The 19,975-nt window shown below is 41.2% G+C and overlaps 1 protein-coding gene across 1 annotated transcript; it reads right to left on the minus strand.

The window, feature by feature from the left end:
- Positions 1-8,614: 8,614 nt before the first annotated feature.
- On the minus strand, positions 8,615-14,842 carry LOC129846416 (zinc finger protein OZF-like). The gene is made up of 2 exons (XM_055914343.1): positions 14,081-14,842; positions 8,615-10,914 (listed from the first exon to the last, which is right to left on the minus strand). Exons 1-2 carry the CDS (start codon positions 14,406-14,408, stop codon positions 9,869-9,871), a joined length of 1,374 nt encoding a protein of 457 aa, XP_055770318.1. The 5' UTR covers positions 14,409-14,842; the 3' UTR covers positions 8,615-9,868.
- Between the last annotated feature and the right edge of the window lie 5,133 nt (positions 14,843-19,975).

Raw genomic sequence — 19,975 nt, forward strand, 5'->3', positions numbered from 1 at the left:
GCAAAAGAGGTATTGTAGCTGGAGTAATTTTGTTTGCTAGCCGGGAGATGCACCTGGCTCGAGGCTAACTGGTGCTAGCTTCGGGACAAGGGCGTCAGCCACTTTAGCCAATCCGGTGCAAAGGTACAGAGCTTACGGCAGGAATCCGGTGATGTAGTGGCTTCTAGTCGTCTTAGTGAAGAGTCTGGGAGGCATCAGCTGTGTAGCCGAGTGATCATAGGGTCCACCGAGCAGGCCGGGAGATGGGCCTGGCTCAAGGCTAGCTTCGGGGCTGGGCCACTCGGTAGCAGCTAGCCAGCTGCGATTATCTGGTGTAATGGTCCAGAGCTTACGGCAGGAATACGGTGATGTAATGGAGAAAAACAGTCCGATATGCTCAGGGTTGATATCGCGCTGTACAGACTTAGCCTGGATAGTACCTGTCAAAGTGGCTGGTGTCTGAGCTAAAAAGGTAAAGGCCGCTAGCAGTGGCTAACAATGACTAAATAGCTAGTAGCTAATTAGCTGGTTAGCTTCTGATGGCTAGCTTCTGATGGAGGTTCTAGCTATAAGGTCTATAAAAAAAAACAGATCCGTATCACATTGGGTGAGGCGGGTTGCCGGGAGGTGTATATAATTAAAAAAAATGGAAAAAGATATTGCAATATATTTCAATATATACAAAAAAAGGTAACATTTTCAACAAACGTCTTACTGCTACGCCATCTGATTACAAGATGACTCCATTGGATTTAGCAAAACTCTGAAATTATTTAGTGTTTCTGTGCCCACAAACTGTTTTCCTAGCGTAACATAAGGAGCCACTAAATGATACGTAGTTCGAGTGCATTTCAGAATACAAAAAAATTGTCCGACAGCAAGATCCTGTATTTAAGTTGAAGTTCATCATATAACAAGCGTAACGTTATGACTATAACTACTGTTCCCTGAAGGAGGGAAACTAGGTACAACATACTATTAAATTCACGCCTCGCTGGAAGCTCCGCCTTCCACTGTTGATGAGTGTGAGGCTCGGATTTATTCCTTAAATTTAACACCACTCTTCACCGACCCAGGAAGGGGTGTGGCCAAACAGGTGTTGCCCCTCGTTTCCCTTCTTCAGGGAAAACTAGGTATAGTGTTAGGTTCTAATTTTTCAGAATAAATAACTCACGGACACCAGAGAAGTTTAACCAAGTTTAATTATTCCCAAAGAGTTGTTACAGCTATAATTCAAACAAAAACATGTTCTCACCATCACAAGTATATATACCCCACTTTTTTAACTACTGTTCCCTGAAGGTCGGGTTGTGTTGACGACCGGCTCCCTCCTGTTGGGTTGTGTTGACGACCGGCTCCCTCCTGTCGGGTTGTGTTGACGACCGGCTCCCTCCTGTCGGGTTGTGTTGACGACCGGCTCCCCCTGGTCGGGTTGTGTTGACGACCGGCTCCCCCTGGTCGGGTTGTGTTGACGACCGGCTCCCCCTGGTCAGGTTATGCTAACGACCGGCTCCCCCTGGTCAGGTTATGCTAACGACCGGCTCCCTCTGGTCAGGTTATGCTAACGACCGGCTCCCTCTGGTCAGGTTATGCTGACGACCGGCTCCCTCTAGTTATGGTTATCCCCCTAGTTATGACTTCGAGTCATTTGTGTGTCAAAATTATTTGATCAGAATGCTTAAAGCATCAGACAAATTCAGTACGTATATTTGATTTTATAAAAACACATGGGGCGATTGGTAGAAAGAACAGATGACTCTTGGTTGACCAAGATGTATTTTAGTTGGGGACAGCACTAGAACATGATTTTGGGGCTCCCGAGTGGCGCAGCGGACACTGCATCTCAGTGCTTGAGGCGCCACTACAGACACCCTGGATCAAAACCAGACTGTATCACAACCGGCTGTGATTGGGAGTCCCATAGGACGGCACACAATTGGCCCAGCGTCGTCCGGGGTAGGCAGTCATTGTAAAATAAGAATTTGTTCTTAACTGACTTGCCTAGTTAAATAAAGGTTACATTTAAATAAATAAAAAACAGTGTTTCATGATAAACCATTTTTTACAAATCCGTCAAGGCACCAACTTAGAGAAGTGTTTAAAACAAAGGTTTCAAACCAATTCATGAATGTAATTGCATCTAGGTATGTCTTGCCATTAATGTAAAGGCATGAAAAAAAATTGGCTGAATATTATACAATGACTTATCAACAGCTCTAATAATTAGCCTCCACAGGAAATCTTCACTGGCAATTCTAGAATATACTATATATCCTAGAAACCTGGTTAAACTATCATTATGACATCATGGATGAATTCTAGAATATACTATATATCCTAGAAACCTGGTTAAACTACCATTATGACATCATGGATGAATACTAGAATATACTATATATCCTAGAAACCTGGTTACACTATCACTATGACATCATGGATGAATTCTAGAATATACTATATATCCTAGAAACCTGGTTAAACTATCATTATGACACCATGGATGGCCAGTCCTTGTATTCATAGTGTAGTGAATTCAGGGGGTAGCCCTGAGCTGAACTCAAACCTGGGTCCAGTGACTGTCAAGCCAACACCTTATAACTGTTACACCAAGATGTCTGAACTTCTTGACGAGGTCCCTAGGTTTTGGGTTACGGTTGCTACAAAAGCTTTCTATATGATTTTGAGAGTGGTTACATTTCTCCAGCCCCATCCCTCAGCTGATAACCAAACCAAGTCTCTTGGCAGCCATTTTGTTGCTGTTTAAATCCTAGGTTGTCTCTTTAAAAAAGCCACACATCAATCAACCAATCTGAAGTTGAAACAATAACAAAGCAGTCATGCCACCACTGTTTTGCTAATAAGATGATGATGGGGCTGGAGACATTTAACTACTCTCAAATTCATAGACAGACCTATGGATGCAAGGACTGACCATCCATGATATCAACATTATAGTTTTAACCATGTTGAGGCTGTTGATTTACATTGTTTCTAAACATTGGAGTAAAAAAAGCTTATTCTGGGTTCTGATGGGGAACAACAGTTGAACTAAGCTCATGAGGCATGTGTTATATTCTCCAAGAATCAATGGCTATTACAGATTTCCCTTTTAACACCAAACATGAGTTCAACAACTGCAGAGTTTGTACCTCTGTTTTTAAGACAGTACTTACCAGTGGTAATCACGGCCCGGTTTCTCAAAACCATCTTATGGCTAAGTTCATCTTTAGAACCACTGGATGCCTTAAATTGCGTTTGGGAAATCGGGCCCAGATATCCAGTCTCTTCCTCCTCTTCTTCCGATGAGACCGTAATCTCCCCCTCCTCCGCTTTCAATTCAAAAACTGAATCCTCCTCATCTTTCACTGTAACACCCTCCTCCTCTTTCACTCTGAACGCGTCTTCCTCTTCTTTCACTGAAACGTCTTTCTCTTCTTCTTTCAGGGTAACAACCTCACCCTCTACTTGTTTTTGTATTGTAACATCCTTCTCTTCCTCCTCCTCTTTGATGAGAGCTTCTTTCTCCGTCCAGCAGACCGTCTCTTCTTCAGCAGGAAGAGAGTAATTTAGTGAACTCATGGTCGGAGATGTTAGCTAGCTAGGCTAATGCTAACTTAACCAGCCCGCCAGCTGAATAATAACAACAACACCGTAAATATGAAATGAAATAGGATAACTAACTAACTAGACGACAGACAAGGGTTTAAAATACAGTGGCTAATATACACTAAAGCGTCTAAAGAGCTTTATGGGTTCGGCTATTTTGGCTAGCAAGCTACCGAGGTGTCTGACTAACTGTTGCTGCTGCTGAAAGAAGCGTTCGGTCCACTAGATTATACGTCACACTAACAGCATTGCATTCCGTCCACTAGATTATACGTCACACTAACAGCATTGCCTTAAAATCGCACACCGCCATCAGCTGACTGGAGTGGGTAACGCTCAGTCTGATCCTCTGACTGCGATGGAGATGTGCGACTTTAAGACAATGACGCTAGTGTGACGTAAAATATATATTATAATGTAACAATAACAATATAACAATACAGTGTGGTTAAAGACTTAGTAACTTAGTTGTGTTCACGATCTGGTTCCCTATAAGCACAACCAGTTATGTTTTTGAATGATCACATATGTATTAATTTATTTCGGGATTCTGGGTAATCCACAGCAGATTTATGGAGAATTGCTCTGTGGGTGAGTTCAAAATTGAATAGTCCCGGGATAGAAATATATAAAGTTGACATTACATCATAAAATCCACCTTTTAAATCATACATTAGCAATTTATGTTTTAGTAACTACTGTTGTTGGTTTGGTGTCAAATAAGCCTCTCTTTATATGTTATTTGCCAAATCTCAGTTTCAATGTGGGTTTTATGCTAAAGTTCCCTCTTTCAAGTTGGTATCTAACTGGAAAATGCATCTTCTTTAGGAGTGGTATTTTTACCGTGTCGACTACTGATCATTCATCCACACTGTGTGTCTCATCAATGCAGGTCATTTATGACAAATGTATAGAGTATATGTTTTTTAAATTCATGAACACCAGCCTGTTTATTAGCCCGGTTTTGTTAGTTTAGGTGTATTATACTTCCTCGCCACCAGAGGGGGACATCGAGTCATTTCCCAGGTATATTTTATATATTTTGTTAGTAAAATGGATGACAGTTTATTCTGATGTAGTGAATATGAGACACATGTAAACAATTGCTTCATTTATTATAGTAAATTAGAAATTATTAGGAATCCACTCTACGATCTCAATAACTTTGATAGACATTTCAATTGTTTTTTGTTAGTATATTATACGGCAGATTAATGTAGAATTGCTGTGGGCGTGCTATTTATATCCCGTCACTACTGATCATTCATCCATACTGTGTGTGTCCCATCATTGCAGCTTTGGAAATAAATGAACTATCCATCCATTGCTCCTTCCTGTGTTGACTCACTGACTTGAGAGACCAGGAAGGTCACACTAGCTCGATAGGTTGATATCTAGCTCAAGCTTCACCTCATGCTTTTCATGCACTGTGTGGTTGTGTTATCTAGTGGGAACCCGTTAGCACGGTGGGCTCTGGTGACTTCTTGCCGTGGGCTCAAAATGACAGAGGAAATCAACCTGCTTGCTCCTTTTTGTTTTGTCAACTTTTCGATATGGATGTTATGTTTGAAACCGGAGGTACGAGGCCTTGAAAGCATTAAACTTCAAAGCAGTGCTGATGCCTGTATTACTTTATCAGCAGCACGTCATCAATGACGTCTGAAGATTCATTTCATCGAACAACCACCTGATTGGTTTGGTTTGGTTCGACACTGCAGGCGACTGACTGATCTACAAATCACTATACGTCATAAATAACTACTCATTATTATTTAAGCAGTGTGTCACTTTATCAGCATTGATCAATGACTTCTGAAGGTTAATTTTCTCCCATCATTCTGTTTGTCTCTGATCTTTTGATCTGCAAACACGTTTAGGTTTTGTTAGTTTGGTTCTAAATGGTCTCGGTGCTGGTTGGCTACGCTGGTTAGGCTAATAGCTAGTTGGCTAAATAGCTAACGTTAGCTGGTTGGCTACGCTTGTTAGGCTAATAGCTAGTTGGCTAAATAGCTAACGTTAGCTGGTTGGCTACGCTTGTTCGGCTAATAGCTAGTTGGCTAAATAGCTAACGTTAGCTGGTTGGCTACGCTTGTTAGGCTAATAGCTAGTTGGCTAAATAGCTAACGTTAGCTGGTTGGCTACGCTTGTTCGGCTAATAGCTAGTTGGCTAAATAGCTAACGTTAGCTGGCAGGCTAAGTTAACTGCATATAGCTAATGTTAGCTTGCTGGCGTAGATAACTGCATATAGCTAATGTTAGCTGGCTGGCTAAGATAACTGCGTAAACTAACGTTAGCTGGCTGGCTAAGATAACTGCATATGGCTAACGTTAGCTGGTTAAGATAACTGCCTATAGCTAATGTTAGCTGGCTGGCGTAGATAACTGCATATAGCTAATGTTAGCTGGCTGGCTAAGATAACTGCGTAAAGCTAACGTTAGCTGGCTGGCTCGCTACTTAATGGGGAAACCGGTTGAAAGTTTCTGTCGGCTGAATGAGCGACACCAGTTGAGCATTCCTACAGCATTTCCCTCCAGAAGCCATGAGAAAGTTGTCCGGCTGTGGGGACTGTGCGGGGGGATTTATACTAACCTTACTATCTGTACTTACTGGTGGCACAGATGCTGTTTCATCCTTTCCTACACTGAAATTACCCTTGCCTAACGATTGCGTCTGAAGCTGGGCTTGCAGCAAAGCTATCCTCGCAGTAAGGCGATCGTTCTCCTGTATATTATGAGTACAGCGACTGCAATTAGAAGACATCATGTTAATGTTACTACTTAGCTTCGGCTGTTGAAGGTGCTGACGAACCATGTCCAGATAAAGCGTCCGGAGTGAAAAAGTTGAATGAGGGAAAAAAGTTGTGATGGAAAAACTAAAAATATAAAAGGTAATTAAAAAGAAAAAAAAAACGTAAAGTTGTCAGCTAGCAAATTAAGGTTGGCAACAAAACGCACAGCAACACATCTGCAAATTCAAGAGGAAGTGTTGTAATTTGTATGTTTATAAAATATCAAATGAAATATATGTCAATAGTGAAGAGGCGACTTCGGGATGCTGGCCTCCTAGGCAGAGTTCCTCTGTCCAGTGTCTGTTATTTTGCCCATCTTAATCTTTTCTCTTTATTGGCCAGTCTGAGATATGTCTTTTTCTTTGCATCTCTTCCTAGAATGCCATCATCCCGGAGTCGCCTCTTCAATGTTGACATTGAGACTGGTGTTTTGCGGGTACTATTTCATGAAGCTGCCAGTCATCCTGACATGATCCTCCAGCATGACAATGATACCAGCCCTACTGCCCGTTCTGTGCATGATTTCCTGCAAGACAAGATTGTTTGAATGTCAGTGTTCTGCCATGGCCAGCGAAGAGCCTGCATCTCAATCCCATTGAGCACAACTGGGACCTGTTGGATTGGAGGGTGAGGGCTAGGGCCATTCCCCCCAGAAATGTCTAGGAACTTGCAGGTGCCTTGGTGGAAGAGTGGGGTAACATCTCACAGCAAGAACTGGCAAATCTGGTGCAATCCATGAGGAGGAGATGCACTGCAGTACTTATTGCAGCTGGTGGCCACACCAGATACTGACTGTTACTTTTGATTTGGACCCCCTCTTTGTTCAGGGACATATTATTCCATTTCTGTTAGTCACATTTCTGTTAGTCACATGTCTGAGGATCTTGTTCAGTTTGTCTCAGTTGTTGAATCTTGTGTTCATACAAATATTTACACATGTTAAGTTTGCTGAAAATAAACGCAGATTGGCAGTGAGAGGACGTTTCTTTTTTTGCTGAGTTTATGTCCTATAATTTTGTTGGACAAGTTTGCTTACCACCAAAAGAAGACAACTTCCATTTCAAATAATAATCAACTACAATGCTTCTATTTCACATAATAATCAACTACAATGCTTCACCTTCTACAATATAAACATGGTGTCGACTGGCTGTCAACAATTAAAAACAAGAAAAAAACGTTTTTTCCCCCACAAGCTTCTAGAACTCTCATCTTCCTAAAACTCACTAGCTTCTAGAACTCTTGTCCCCTTAGAACGAGTCCAAACAAAACTCATCTCTAATACAGAAAAACGTGTCAAAATAAATTGTGATCCATGTAAATGCACTGGCTTAACGCAAAAGACAAATATTTTTGACTGCCAACCCTTGAGACAATCAGCAACCAAGTTGTCCTTACCACGGACATGTCTGATTTCAAGAGGAAACTCCTGCAATATCCGTAGTAACTTTCCACCTCACTGCAGAGCTTCTCTCTCTCTTCTCAGGGTTCACTTGATAGGCATGTTGTTGGATCGGTGCCCAGTCCCCAATGTCATGCTATACAACATTTGGGTTGGCACATCTGAGAATGATCCCTGATATTATAAAAGCAGGGCAACAATGTCAATATAATTGTACCCAAATATTGTCAGTTGGTTGCATAAATAATTATGATTACTAAATGTTACATGAATTGTAAATATGAAATATCAAATCCAAACGTACACCCCTTTGTTTATATGTATTGGCAATAATTAACTTAATGGTGAGGCATGGAATAATAAAACATGTATCTTTTGTCAGGCTGAATGTTTGAAATATGAGGTGATTTGAGTCATGCTTCTTCAGTAGTGGAATAAAGACAATTAGCACTTGAGCGTTGTCAAGAAATGCTGGAGTGATGTAGGATTGGTAATAAAAATTGATTATAGACCAATGTATTATACTGCGTCCATGTGTATAGGCTGCAAGTACGTTGAAATTAAGTTGTTTTAAAGTCATTGACAAAAACAACCGAAAACAACATTTTCAACTATCACATTTAACTACAACTGAACACATATTGGACGTTGGGCATAGCCAACGTTTTCAACGTCTTTTGAATTAATGAATTTTCTATTCAATGTCTTTACAATTACAATAACTGTCACAAGAATTTGTAGTTCCAATGATATGAACTCACTACTACTCACTACTTTGACCAATTCCCCAGGGGTTGTAAGGCCCTGGTTAATAGAAGAATTTGACAAAGTCCCAGAATTTGTGCAAAATGTTAGTTCTTTATTCAGAGAGCTCTGAAAATCATACAAGCGCATAGCCTTTTATACCTCACATTTGGTCATATAAACGCCCCCACTCTTCTCAAACACCGTCAATGCTGTTTACAAGTCTTCTCCAACACATACATTACGTATCATATCCTGCAACATGTTATCTACTGCAAGCCTAACGGTTTCTCCCCTCCCTGGGTGGGGAGACCTCCTTCCTGTTATCAGTTACACAGTGGTCATAAGTTGTCTGTCACAAGCTGTTAACAGTTCCTCTTTTCCTTGAATGTCTCACTTTAATTGCTAAATAGTAAAATCTTAACTTGTCCTATACACACACATTAGAGAATTAGTCTATTAATTCAAAATCTTTACACAGTTATACATTTCAGGGTGTAATCCTTTAGTCATTACCGTAAACATATAAATTCAATTATCAATAACTAATATGCAGAAACAGTTTGTGATATATTGAAAGCCTAAACATAAAATATGCTAAATACACAAACATCTGCCACAATATTCACATTACTTGTATTTTTTTAAACAAGCTCCTTATAAACCAGAAACGCTGTTGTTTTGACAAATAGCAATAAATCACTGATATCAATTAGGGGGGAAATCAGGTTGTACGTGCTGTTGAAACTAACACAACTAAAAAAACACATGGAAATGGGAGATATCTTTAACCTCACTGGTTAGAGGACAACCTGCAGAAGACAGTCAGCTACATTTTGGAGTGATGCATTTAAATGTAGGGGACGCTAAACAAAGGAACACAACACTTATTTGTCATCACTCAACGATATCATGTTGAAATCAATTGTGCGACAGGAGGGAGATGAGGTTGCACGTCCTGTTAAAACTAACAGCTCAATAACTAACGCAGCATAAACCACACGGAATCTGGTAATAATGTGTACATCCCTGGTTAGAGGACAACTTGTAGAAAACAGCTAGCTACATTTTGATTCAAGTGTGTCACTAACGTGGTAAACAGCTAGGAACATAACTCTTTTTTTTGGTTGTCACTTTTTGTTAAATCACATAAATAGTACTCTTTCAATTCAGAGCCTGGATTTTCCCCCTGAGGCTAATATCCATATCATGTTGAAATCAATAGAACAGGGGACAAACATTTAGGGTTCTACATTGTGACATCATTAAAATACTCCTACTACAATGTTAAAACATTCTACATTGTGACATCATTTCATTATTTCATTGATATCATTAAACAACTGCTTCATGTATGTATTTTCTGATGTTTGATCAGATATCTTTTACCAGAGTATCTCTTACCACATTGATCACAGCTATGAGGTTTCTCTCCTGTGTGTATCCGCTGGTGTAGAGTCAGAGAGCCAGATGTAGTAAAACTCTTCCCACATTGATCACAGCTATAAGGTTTCTCTCCTGTGTGTATCCGCTGGTGTATAGTCAGATAGTCAGATCTAGTGAAACTCTTCCCACATTGATCACAGCTATAACATTTCTCTCCTGTGTGTATTCTCTGGTGTAAAGACAGATGGTCAGATCTAGTGAAACTCTTCCCACATTGATCACAGCTATAACATTTCTCTCCTGTGTGTATTCTCTGGTGTAAAGTCAGATGGTCAGATCTAGTAAAACTCTTCCCACATTGATCACAGCTATAACATTTCTCTCCTGTGTGTGTTCTCTGGTGTAGAGTCAGAGAGCTAGATCTAGTAAAACTCTTCCCACATTGATCACAGCTATAACATTTCTCTCCTGTGTGTGTTCTCTGGTGTAGAGTCAGAGAGCTAGATGTAGTAAATCTCTTCCCACATTGATCACAGCTAAAAGGTTTCTCTCCTGTGTGTGTTCTCTGGTGTACAGTCAGAGAGCAAAATGTAGTAAAACTCTTCCCACATTGATCACAGCTATAAGGTTTCTCTCCTGTGTGTGTTCTCTGGTGTCTAATACGATAGCTAGATGAAGAAAAACTCTTCCCACATTGATCACAGCTATACCGTTTCTCTCCTGTGTGTGTTCTCTGGTGTTCAGTCAGATGGCTAGATTTTCCAAAACTCTTCCCACATTGAGCACAGCCATATGGTTTGTCTCTTGTGTGTAATCTTTGATGTATTTTAAGTTTTAATGAAGAATTGAATCTTTTACCACAGTCAGAGCAGCAATGAGATTTCTCTGCTGTGGGTCTCTGCTGGTGTTTCTTGAGGAGTTCTGATCTGGAGAGACTCTTCTCTGCCTCGTCAGCATCATGAGGTTGTTGAGGCTCCCCAGACGATCCACGATGGTCACATCTCTCTCCTGTGTGAACAACAAGGTCAGACACATGGTTAAAGTCCCACAGCAAAAATCCACTGTTAATTTGAGGTAAAAGGTGATGCCCAGAGTATACAAATCAAATCAAATTTTATTAGTCACATACACATGGTTAGCAGATGTTAATGCGAGTGTAGCGAAATGCTTGTGCTTCTAGTTCCGACAATGCAGTAATAACCAACAAGTAATCTAACCTAACAATTCCACAACTACTACCTTACACACACACACAAGTGTAAAGGGATAAAGAATATGTACATAAAGATATATGAATGAGTGGTGGTACAGAACGGCATAGGCAAGATGCAGTAGATGGTATAGAGTACGGTATATACCTATGAGATGAGTACTGTAGGGTATGTAAACATAAAGTGGCATAGTTTAAAGTGGCTAGTGGTACATGTATTACGTAAAGATGGCAAGATGCAGTAGATGATATAGAGTACAGTATATACATATGAGATGGGTAATGTAGGGTATGTAAACATTATATTAAGTGGCATTGTTTAAAGTGGCTAGTGGTACATTTTTACATAATTTCCATCAATTCCCATTTTTAAAGTGGCTGGAGTTGAGTCGGTATGTTGGCAGCGGCCGCTAAATGTTAGTGGTGGCTGTTTAACAGTCTGATGGCCTTGAGATAGAAGCTGTTTTTCAGTCTCTCTGTCCCTGCTTTGATGCACCTGTACTGACCTCGCCTTCTGGATGATAGCGGGGTGAACAGGCAGTGGCTTGGGTGGTTGTTGTCCTTGATGATCTTTAAGGCCTTCCTGTGACATCGGGTGGTGTAGGTGTCCTGGAGGGCAGGTAGTTTGCCCCCGGTGATGCGTTCTGCAGACCTCACTACCCTCTGGAGAGCCTTACGGTTGTGGGCGGAGCAGTTGCCGTACCAGGCGGTGATACAGCCCGACAGGATGCTCTCGATTGTGCATCTGTAGAAGTTTGTGAGTGCTTTTGGTGACAAGCCGAATTTCTTCAGCCTCCTGAGGTTGAAGAGGCGCTGCTGCGCCTTCTTCACAACGCTGTCTGTGTGGGTGGACCAATTCAGTTTGTCCGTGATGTGTACACCGAGGAACTTAAAACTTTCCACCTTCTCCACTACTGACCCGTCGATGTGGATAGGGGGGTGCTCCCTCTGCTGTTTCCTGAAGTCCACAATCATCTCCTTTGTTTTGTTGACGTTGAGTGTGAGGTTATTTTCCTGACACCACACTCCGAGGGCCCTCACCTCCTCCCTGTAGGCCGTCTCGTCGTTGTTGGTAATCAAGCCTACCACTGTAGTGTCATCCGCAAACTTGATGATTGAGTTGGAGGCGTGCATGGCCACGCAGTCGTGGGTGAACAGGGAGTACAGGAGAGGGCTCAGAACGCACCCTTGTGGGGCCCCAGTGTTGAGGATCAGCGGGGTGGAGATGTTGTTACCTACCCTCACCACCTGGGGGCGGCCCGTCAGGAAGTCCAGGACCCAGTTGCACAGGGCGGGGTCGAGACCCAGGGTCTCGAGCTTGATGACGAGTTTGGAGGGTACTATGGTGTTAAATGCTGAGCTGTAATCGATGAACAGCATTCTCACATGGGTATTCCTCTTGTCCAGATGGGTTAGGGCAGTGTGCAGTGTGGTTGCGATTGCGTCGTCTGTGGACCTATTGGGTCGGTAAGCAAATTGGAGTGGGTCTAGGGTGTCCGGTAGGGTGGAGGTGATATGGTCCTTGACTAGTCTCTCAAAGCACTTCATGATGACGGAAGTGAGTGCTACGGGGCGGTAGTCGTTTAGCTCAGTTACCATAGCTTTCTTGGGAACAGGAACAATGGTGGCCCTCTTGAAGCATGTGGGAACAGCAGACTGGGATAAGGATTGATTGAATATGTCCGTAATCACACCAGCCAGCTGGTCTGCGCATGCTCTGAGGACGCGGCTGGGAATGCCGTCTGGGCCTGCAGCCTTGCGAGGGTTAACACGTTTAAATGTTTTACTCACCTCGGCTGCAGTGAAGGAGAGCCCGCAGGTTTTGGTAGGGGGCCGTGTCAGTGGCACTGTATTGTCCTCAAAGCGGGCAAAAAAGTTGTTTAGCCTGTCTGGGAGCAAGACATCCTGGTCCGCGACGGGGCTGGTTTTCTTTTTGTAATCCGTGATTGACTGTAGACCCTGCCACATACCTCTTGTGTCTGAGCTGTTGAATTGCGACTCGATTTTGTCTCTGTACTGGGACTTAGTATACCCATTAAGTTGTACAACAATTGACGTCTGTTAAATTATTTTACAATTGTCTTAAGATAGTAAAAACCTAAGCAGTGTGCCAGATGACCTTCGGCGTTTCTGTGTTTGTGGTAAGGAGATTTTCATTGTTCACAATGTATTCTGAACATTACAGCACAAGATCAGGAGTGCTACTGAAGGAAACTCACATTAAGCTCTGTGTCTATTCACTAATTCACCACCGTGGGGGAAAACTCAGGGGAGTTCTCATAGGCTGACAGCAATAATAGCCTCCATTTACAGGTTGAATATGAGTGCATTTAATGAATAGGCGGTGCATATTCATGCTAATAGCTTAGCATCTCTCTCCATTGAATACAGGCGGTGCATATTCATGCTAGTAGCTTAGCATCTCTCTCCATTGAATACAGGCGGTGCATATTCATGCTAGTAGTTTAGCATCTCTCTCCATTGAATACAGGCGGTTGACGACAACAACCCTCATAGAATATAAACAATAGATTACATTAATAAGATTAATCCACTTATCCAAAGACAGGATAGGCGGGAGCTAGACAACCCACAATGCCGCTTTGTGGACAACGACTCCCCTTGTTAGGGCGGAGAGACATCTTGTCAGTATATCCATAATCTTTGGTGTAGCCAACCCAACTCTCACATGGCACTATTGGGGGGCACGGTGTGCAGTAAAACATCACTACATGAAAATCACTACATGCCGTGCCCCCCAGTCTGCGGTCAGCAGATAGACCCTTCTCAAATATAAATGTTAAGTCACTTTTTGGAAACGGAACAGAGAAAACAAGAGGTAGCTTGTTCTCTACGTCGTCTGATTCTAGACATATCAGTCATCATCCTGGGCCCTCCATTGAAGAGGTATTGACGAGCCAACTGAATACCCAAAGTTAAATACGAATTTAAGGCGGTACTTACTGGTGTTACTCAGATCTCCTATCTCCTCCTCTTCATCTTTCAATGTGACAGTAATCTCCCCTTCCTTCTTCACTCCAAAAACTGCATCCTCTTCTTTTACTGTAACATCATCCTCCTCTTTCACTCTGAACGCGTCTTCCTCTTTCACTGAAACGTCTTTCTCTTCTTCTTTCACCGTAACAGCCTCACCCTCTACTTCTTGTTTTACTGTGACAACCTCTTCTTCCTCCTCCTCTTTCACGTTAATGTTCAGCCACAGACCTCCTTTCTCCGTCCAGCAGACCTTATCCTCTTCTTTAACAAGAGGGGAGTAGTTTAGGGAGCTCATGTTCGGGGATGTTAGCTAGCTAGCTATCATTAGCGACTAGGCTAGTACTAACTAAACCAGCCAGCTACTATAGCTGACTAATAAATAATAACGTAATATTATATTAAATAGGTTAACAAGTAGATACGAACTAAGTGTGTCGAAAACACAGTAGCTAATATACACCAAAAGCGTATAAATAGCTTGAATCTTTCGGCTACGTTGGCTAGCAAGCTACCGAGGTGGTTGACGAGCTGTTTATGAAGAACCGTCCACTAGATTATACGTCACGCCGGCAGCGTCGCCTGAAAGACGCACATCGCGGTCTGCTGACTGGAGGGGAAACGCAGTTGAGGATCATATTTTATTTTCAGACAAAGATTATTTTACATGGATTTAATAAAATAATACTATTATATTGAGACATACAAAGACAGGAATGTGTTGATTGATTAGTGCAAATAAAAAATATTTACTACAGCACATTTAAGGCAGTTTCATTAAGTCAAACTAAATCTAAATAATTAGCAAGCGACTGTAGGTCCATACTGCTCCTACATGGTGTAACAATACATCATGTAGATGTATATAATGGACAGACTAGGTCTATACTGCTCCTACATGGTGTAACAATACATCATGTAGATGTATATAATGAACAGACTAGGTCTATACTGCTCCTACATGGTGTAACAATATATCATGTTGATGTATATAATGAACAGACTAGGTCTATACTGCTCCTACATGGTGTAACAATACATCATGTAGATGTATATAATGAACAGACTAGGTCTATACTGCTCCTACATGGTGTAACAATACATCATGTAGATTTACACTACCATTCAAAAGTTTGGGGTCACTTAGAAATGTCCTTGTTTTTTAAAGAAAATATATTTTTTCATTTATTTACCTGTTTTTGCTTTGTCATTATGGGGTATTGTGACGTCATTATGGGGCAATGTGATGTCTTATGGGGAATTGTGATGTCATTATTGGGTATTGTGTAGATTGATGAGGGGAAAAATTATTGAATCAATTTTAGAAAAAGGCTGTAACGTAACAAAATGTGGAAAAAGTGAAGGGGTCTGAATGCTTTCCGAATGCATTCTCTATATAGGGGCAGTACTTAGTGACATCACTTCATGAAACAGGAGGTACAAATATATAACATAGATTTGCAATATCAACATTCAATGTATCAAAATATATGACCAAGCTGGAAGTGGAAACACCAGCCCAGCCATAATCCTAGAGGTTCACTGATGATCAACCTCCTCCTTCACATCTGACTCCTGATGATCAACCTCCTCCTTCACATCTGACTCCTGATGATCAACCTCCTCCTTCACATCTGACTCCTGATGATCAACCTCCTCCTTCAAATCTGACTCCTGATGATCAACCTCCTCCTTCACATCTGACTCCTGATGATCAACCTCCTCCTTCACATCTGACTCCTGATGATCAACCTCCTCCTTCACATCTGACTCCAGTGATCAATCCAGAGCGTCTTCTTTTTTGGGCAATCCCGATGGACGACATCATCGAATAGGACGCCATCACCACAACCGCCCACAAGTTAATTGTCATTCAGGTTATTAATGGGAAGAACATTAGCAATATGTCCTGTCTGGTAACTTGTCTCGTTCAAAGGATTAACATTGGCAGGTGCACAGGGAGAAACCCCATTAAAAAAACTCAGTTGATCTTAAACTGCAGAAACACTTTTGGAAGTCTTTAACAGCATCAAAGTCTGTGACCTGTGATGTTGGGACAAATGATAGTCCCTTATTATACAAGAGACAAAATTCACAAATTCTACAGCACAACGGCAGAGTCATGTCTTCAGTGTAAAACTAACAATGACTCAATAATCCTTCTGGGAATGTTATGATGTCATAAAGTTATGGGCGGAGTTAGAAAGTTGGCTGTCAGAAGTACAGTTATACAATGTAAAATTACTTTTAATCTGTCTGTCTGTATATTTCAAAACATGGCATTTGAGGGTGCAGTGAGATACCCCAGAGTTGGACGATACTTTTCTCATAAATCATCTTAAATATTATACTTAATTAAACCTGGAAATCAACCAATCCCCTGTTGTTAACTCAATTGAATGGTAAACTGCTTTATTATCTAAAAGTTTAAAGTGACGGAGAGAAATAAAATGGTGCTGATGAATGCACTGGCTGTGTTCTTGTGGGTCTGGGCAGGTGTGATGTAGTTAATGGAGATGGAGGTGTGTTTTAGTGGGTCTGGGCAGGTGTGATGTAGTTAATGGAGATGGAGGTGTGTTCTAGTGGGTCTGGGCAGGTGTGATGTAGTTAATGGAGATGGAGGTGTGTTCTAGTGGGTCTGGGCAGGTGTGATGTAGTTCATGGAGATGGAGGTGTGTTTTAGTGGGTCTGGGCAGGTGTGATGTAGTTAATGGAGATGGAGGTGTGTTCTAGTGGGTCTGGGCAGGTGTGATGTAGTTAATGGAGATGTGTTCTAGTGGGTCTGGGCAGGTGTTATGTAGTTAATGTTTCTATGATGTTGTTTGTATGTGTATGTTTTGTATTGTTTATAAAATATAAAATTAAATATTAAAACATTTCCAATGCAAAGTAACACCTCACAGTTCTATTTTTGGAGTTATTACATTAAACCAAAGTCAGGTGTGAAGTAAAATGGAGGACCAGCCTATTCCCTATGATGTATACTACAACAGAAATAACTTAATTAAAATGTATAACTTTAAATTAAACCAATAATTTGCACTCATGACTTGAGTGATTAAAGTAAACCACAGTTTTGTAAATACATTACACCATCTAACCAAATATCAAAGAATGTTAGCTATATGCTGTTATCTTAGCCAGCCAGCTAACGTTAGCTATATGCAGTTATCTTAGCCAGCCAGCTAACATTAGCTATATGCAGTTATCTTAGCCAGCCAGCTAACGTTAGTTATATGCAGTTATCTTAGCCAGCCAGCTAACATTAGCTATATGCAGTTATCTTAGCCAGCCAGCTAACGTTAGTAATATGCAGTTATCTTAGCCAGCCAGCTAACGTTAGCTATATGCAGTTATCTTAGCCAGCCAGCTAACGTTAGTTATATGCAGTTATCTTAGCCAGCCAGCTAACATTAGCTATATGCAGTTATCTTAGCCAGCCAGCTAACGTTAGTTATATGCAGTTATCTTAGCCAGCCAGCTAACGTTAGTTATATGCAGTTATCTTAGCCAGCCAGCTAACGTTAGCTATATGCAGTTATCTTAGCCAGCCAGCTAACATTAGCTATATGCAGTTATCTTAGCCAGCCAGCTAACATTAGCTATATGCAGTTATCTTAGCCAGCCAGCTAACATTAGCTATATGCTGTTATCTTAGCCAACCAGCTAACGTTAGCTATTTAGCCAACTAGTTATTAGCCTAACCAGCGTAGCCAACCAGCACGGTTATGGTCAGCGAGACCAACTAACGTTACCGGAGAAAAAGTTACAAAACTCCCGCAGTCTAATTCACAGAGAACATGCTGAAAAGTAGTGATGGGGAAACAAAGCTTCCTGAAGCATTGATGCTTTACAGCCAATTGTGTCAAACAATTGGTTCATTACTCAAGGCTTTGAATGACACAGAATTTAGAACATCCACATTTTATAGATGAAGTCACACGCCGTAGCAGCGTAGCCATTATGTCATATATTAAACAACTGGCCGTGTTCGAGAGCATCAAATACACGCTGCGTTGTGGGTAAACGGTGATTGGCTGACTGATTTATAAATAATAATGAGTAGTTATTTATGACGCAAGGTGATTTGTAAATTAGCCAATCAGCTGTCAGCAGCCACCTGCACTGTCAATGTCGAACGAGCCCAATACCAAACCAATCAGGTGTTCGACGAAATGATTCTTCAGACGTCATTGATCACGTGTTGCTGATAAAGTGACACTGCTTTGAATTATACCGCTTAGCGACTTCAGTACATGCCTCATAGCTCCAGTCTCAAACTTAACCCCGTTCTTGCTGAAGAAGAGGCGGTCTGCTGGATGGAGAAAGAAGCTCTAGTGAAAGAGGAGGAGGAGGCAGAGGAGGCTGTTATACAAAAACAAGTAGAAGGTGAGGCTGTTACCGTGAAAGAAGAAGAAAAAGACGTTACAGAGGAAGAGAAGGACGACGACGTTTCAGTGAAAGAAGAGGAGGGGGAGATGACTGTCACATCGAAAAATGAAGAGGATGAAACTGGATATCTGGTCCCGGTTTCCCAAACGCATCTTCAGGCATCCGGTTCTAAAGATGAACTTAGCAATAAGATGGTTTTGAGAAGCCGTTCCCTGAGTAACACTAGTAAGTACTGTCTTAAAAACAGAGGCACAAACTCTGCAGTTGTTGAACGGATGTTTGGTGTTAAAGGGGAAATGTGCAATTGCTACATCCATATTGTGACTTTTAAATTATTTATTTATAGCCATTGATTCTTGAAGAATGTAACACATGCCTCATGAGCTTAGTTCAACTGTTTTTACCCCATCAGAACCCCAAATAAGCTTTTTTTACTCCAATGTTTAGAAACAATGTAAATCAACACTGTATAGCCTCAACATGGTTAAAACTATAATGTTGATATAATGGATGGTCAGTCCTTTCATCCATAGGTCTGTCTATGAATTTGAGACTAGTTACATTTCTCCAGCCCCATCATCTTATTACCAAAACAGTGGTGGAATTACAGCTTTGTTATGGGTCGAACTGCAGATTGGTTGATTGATTGTTGTGTGGCTTTTTTAAAGGGGCAACCTAGTTTTTAAACAAACAAAATGGCTGCCCAGAGTCCTGAGCTGTGTTAGAATACTGATACTAACTGCACTATTTGTGAAGTAAATTGAGTATATAGTCTGCTTATTGGTCATAGTATGATGTAGTTAGTATGCCAAAAGTTCCTGGATGTCATACCAAAATCGCCAAAATATGACGTATACACGCAGTACTTTAGGGCACATAATGCAATTCTTCAGGAAATGGGCGTGGCTTTAACATTTTCAGATTTGAAGAAAATGGAGGAAAATATGCAGCCAAGTCCAACGAGAGAGCGGATACAAATGAACAAATGAACTTTAAATAACTATGACAAATGTTGAGCAATGTAATAAAGTAATGACTTTTCAAATAAGTTACGTTACACGTTATGTTAGCTACACTGTCCTTACAAAACGCATAGCATATCTTTACAGCAGTATGTACCAGTATGTGAGCTAGCTAACTAACGTTAATTGGCTACTTGTACATCAAACTTGCCAGTATAGTAACTATATTCTAACTAACTACCCAACGTTTATTGACTTGATTAGAGCGCAGAATAACTGATGTATTTAATAACGCTCAACACCCGTTGAATATGGCCGGTGTCAGTAAAAATCTGCAAAAAAGCTCAAATTAAATTGTTGCCAGCAGCACAGTTAGTCACCAACGCTCTGGATAACATGAAAACAGCCTAACCAGCTCTGCTCGGGCAAGTAAAATGGTAAGAGTGAGGTTTTCTCTGATTTGTGTCTAGCAAGCTATCCAACGTTAGCCAGTTAGCTTGGGTGCTTTACT

This window comes from Salvelinus fontinalis, unplaced genomic scaffold (assembly GCF_029448725.1).
Source record: "Salvelinus fontinalis isolate EN_2023a unplaced genomic scaffold, ASM2944872v1 scaffold_0533, whole genome shotgun sequence".
Taxonomy (NCBI): Eukaryota; Metazoa; Chordata; class Actinopteri; order Salmoniformes; family Salmonidae; genus Salvelinus; species Salvelinus fontinalis.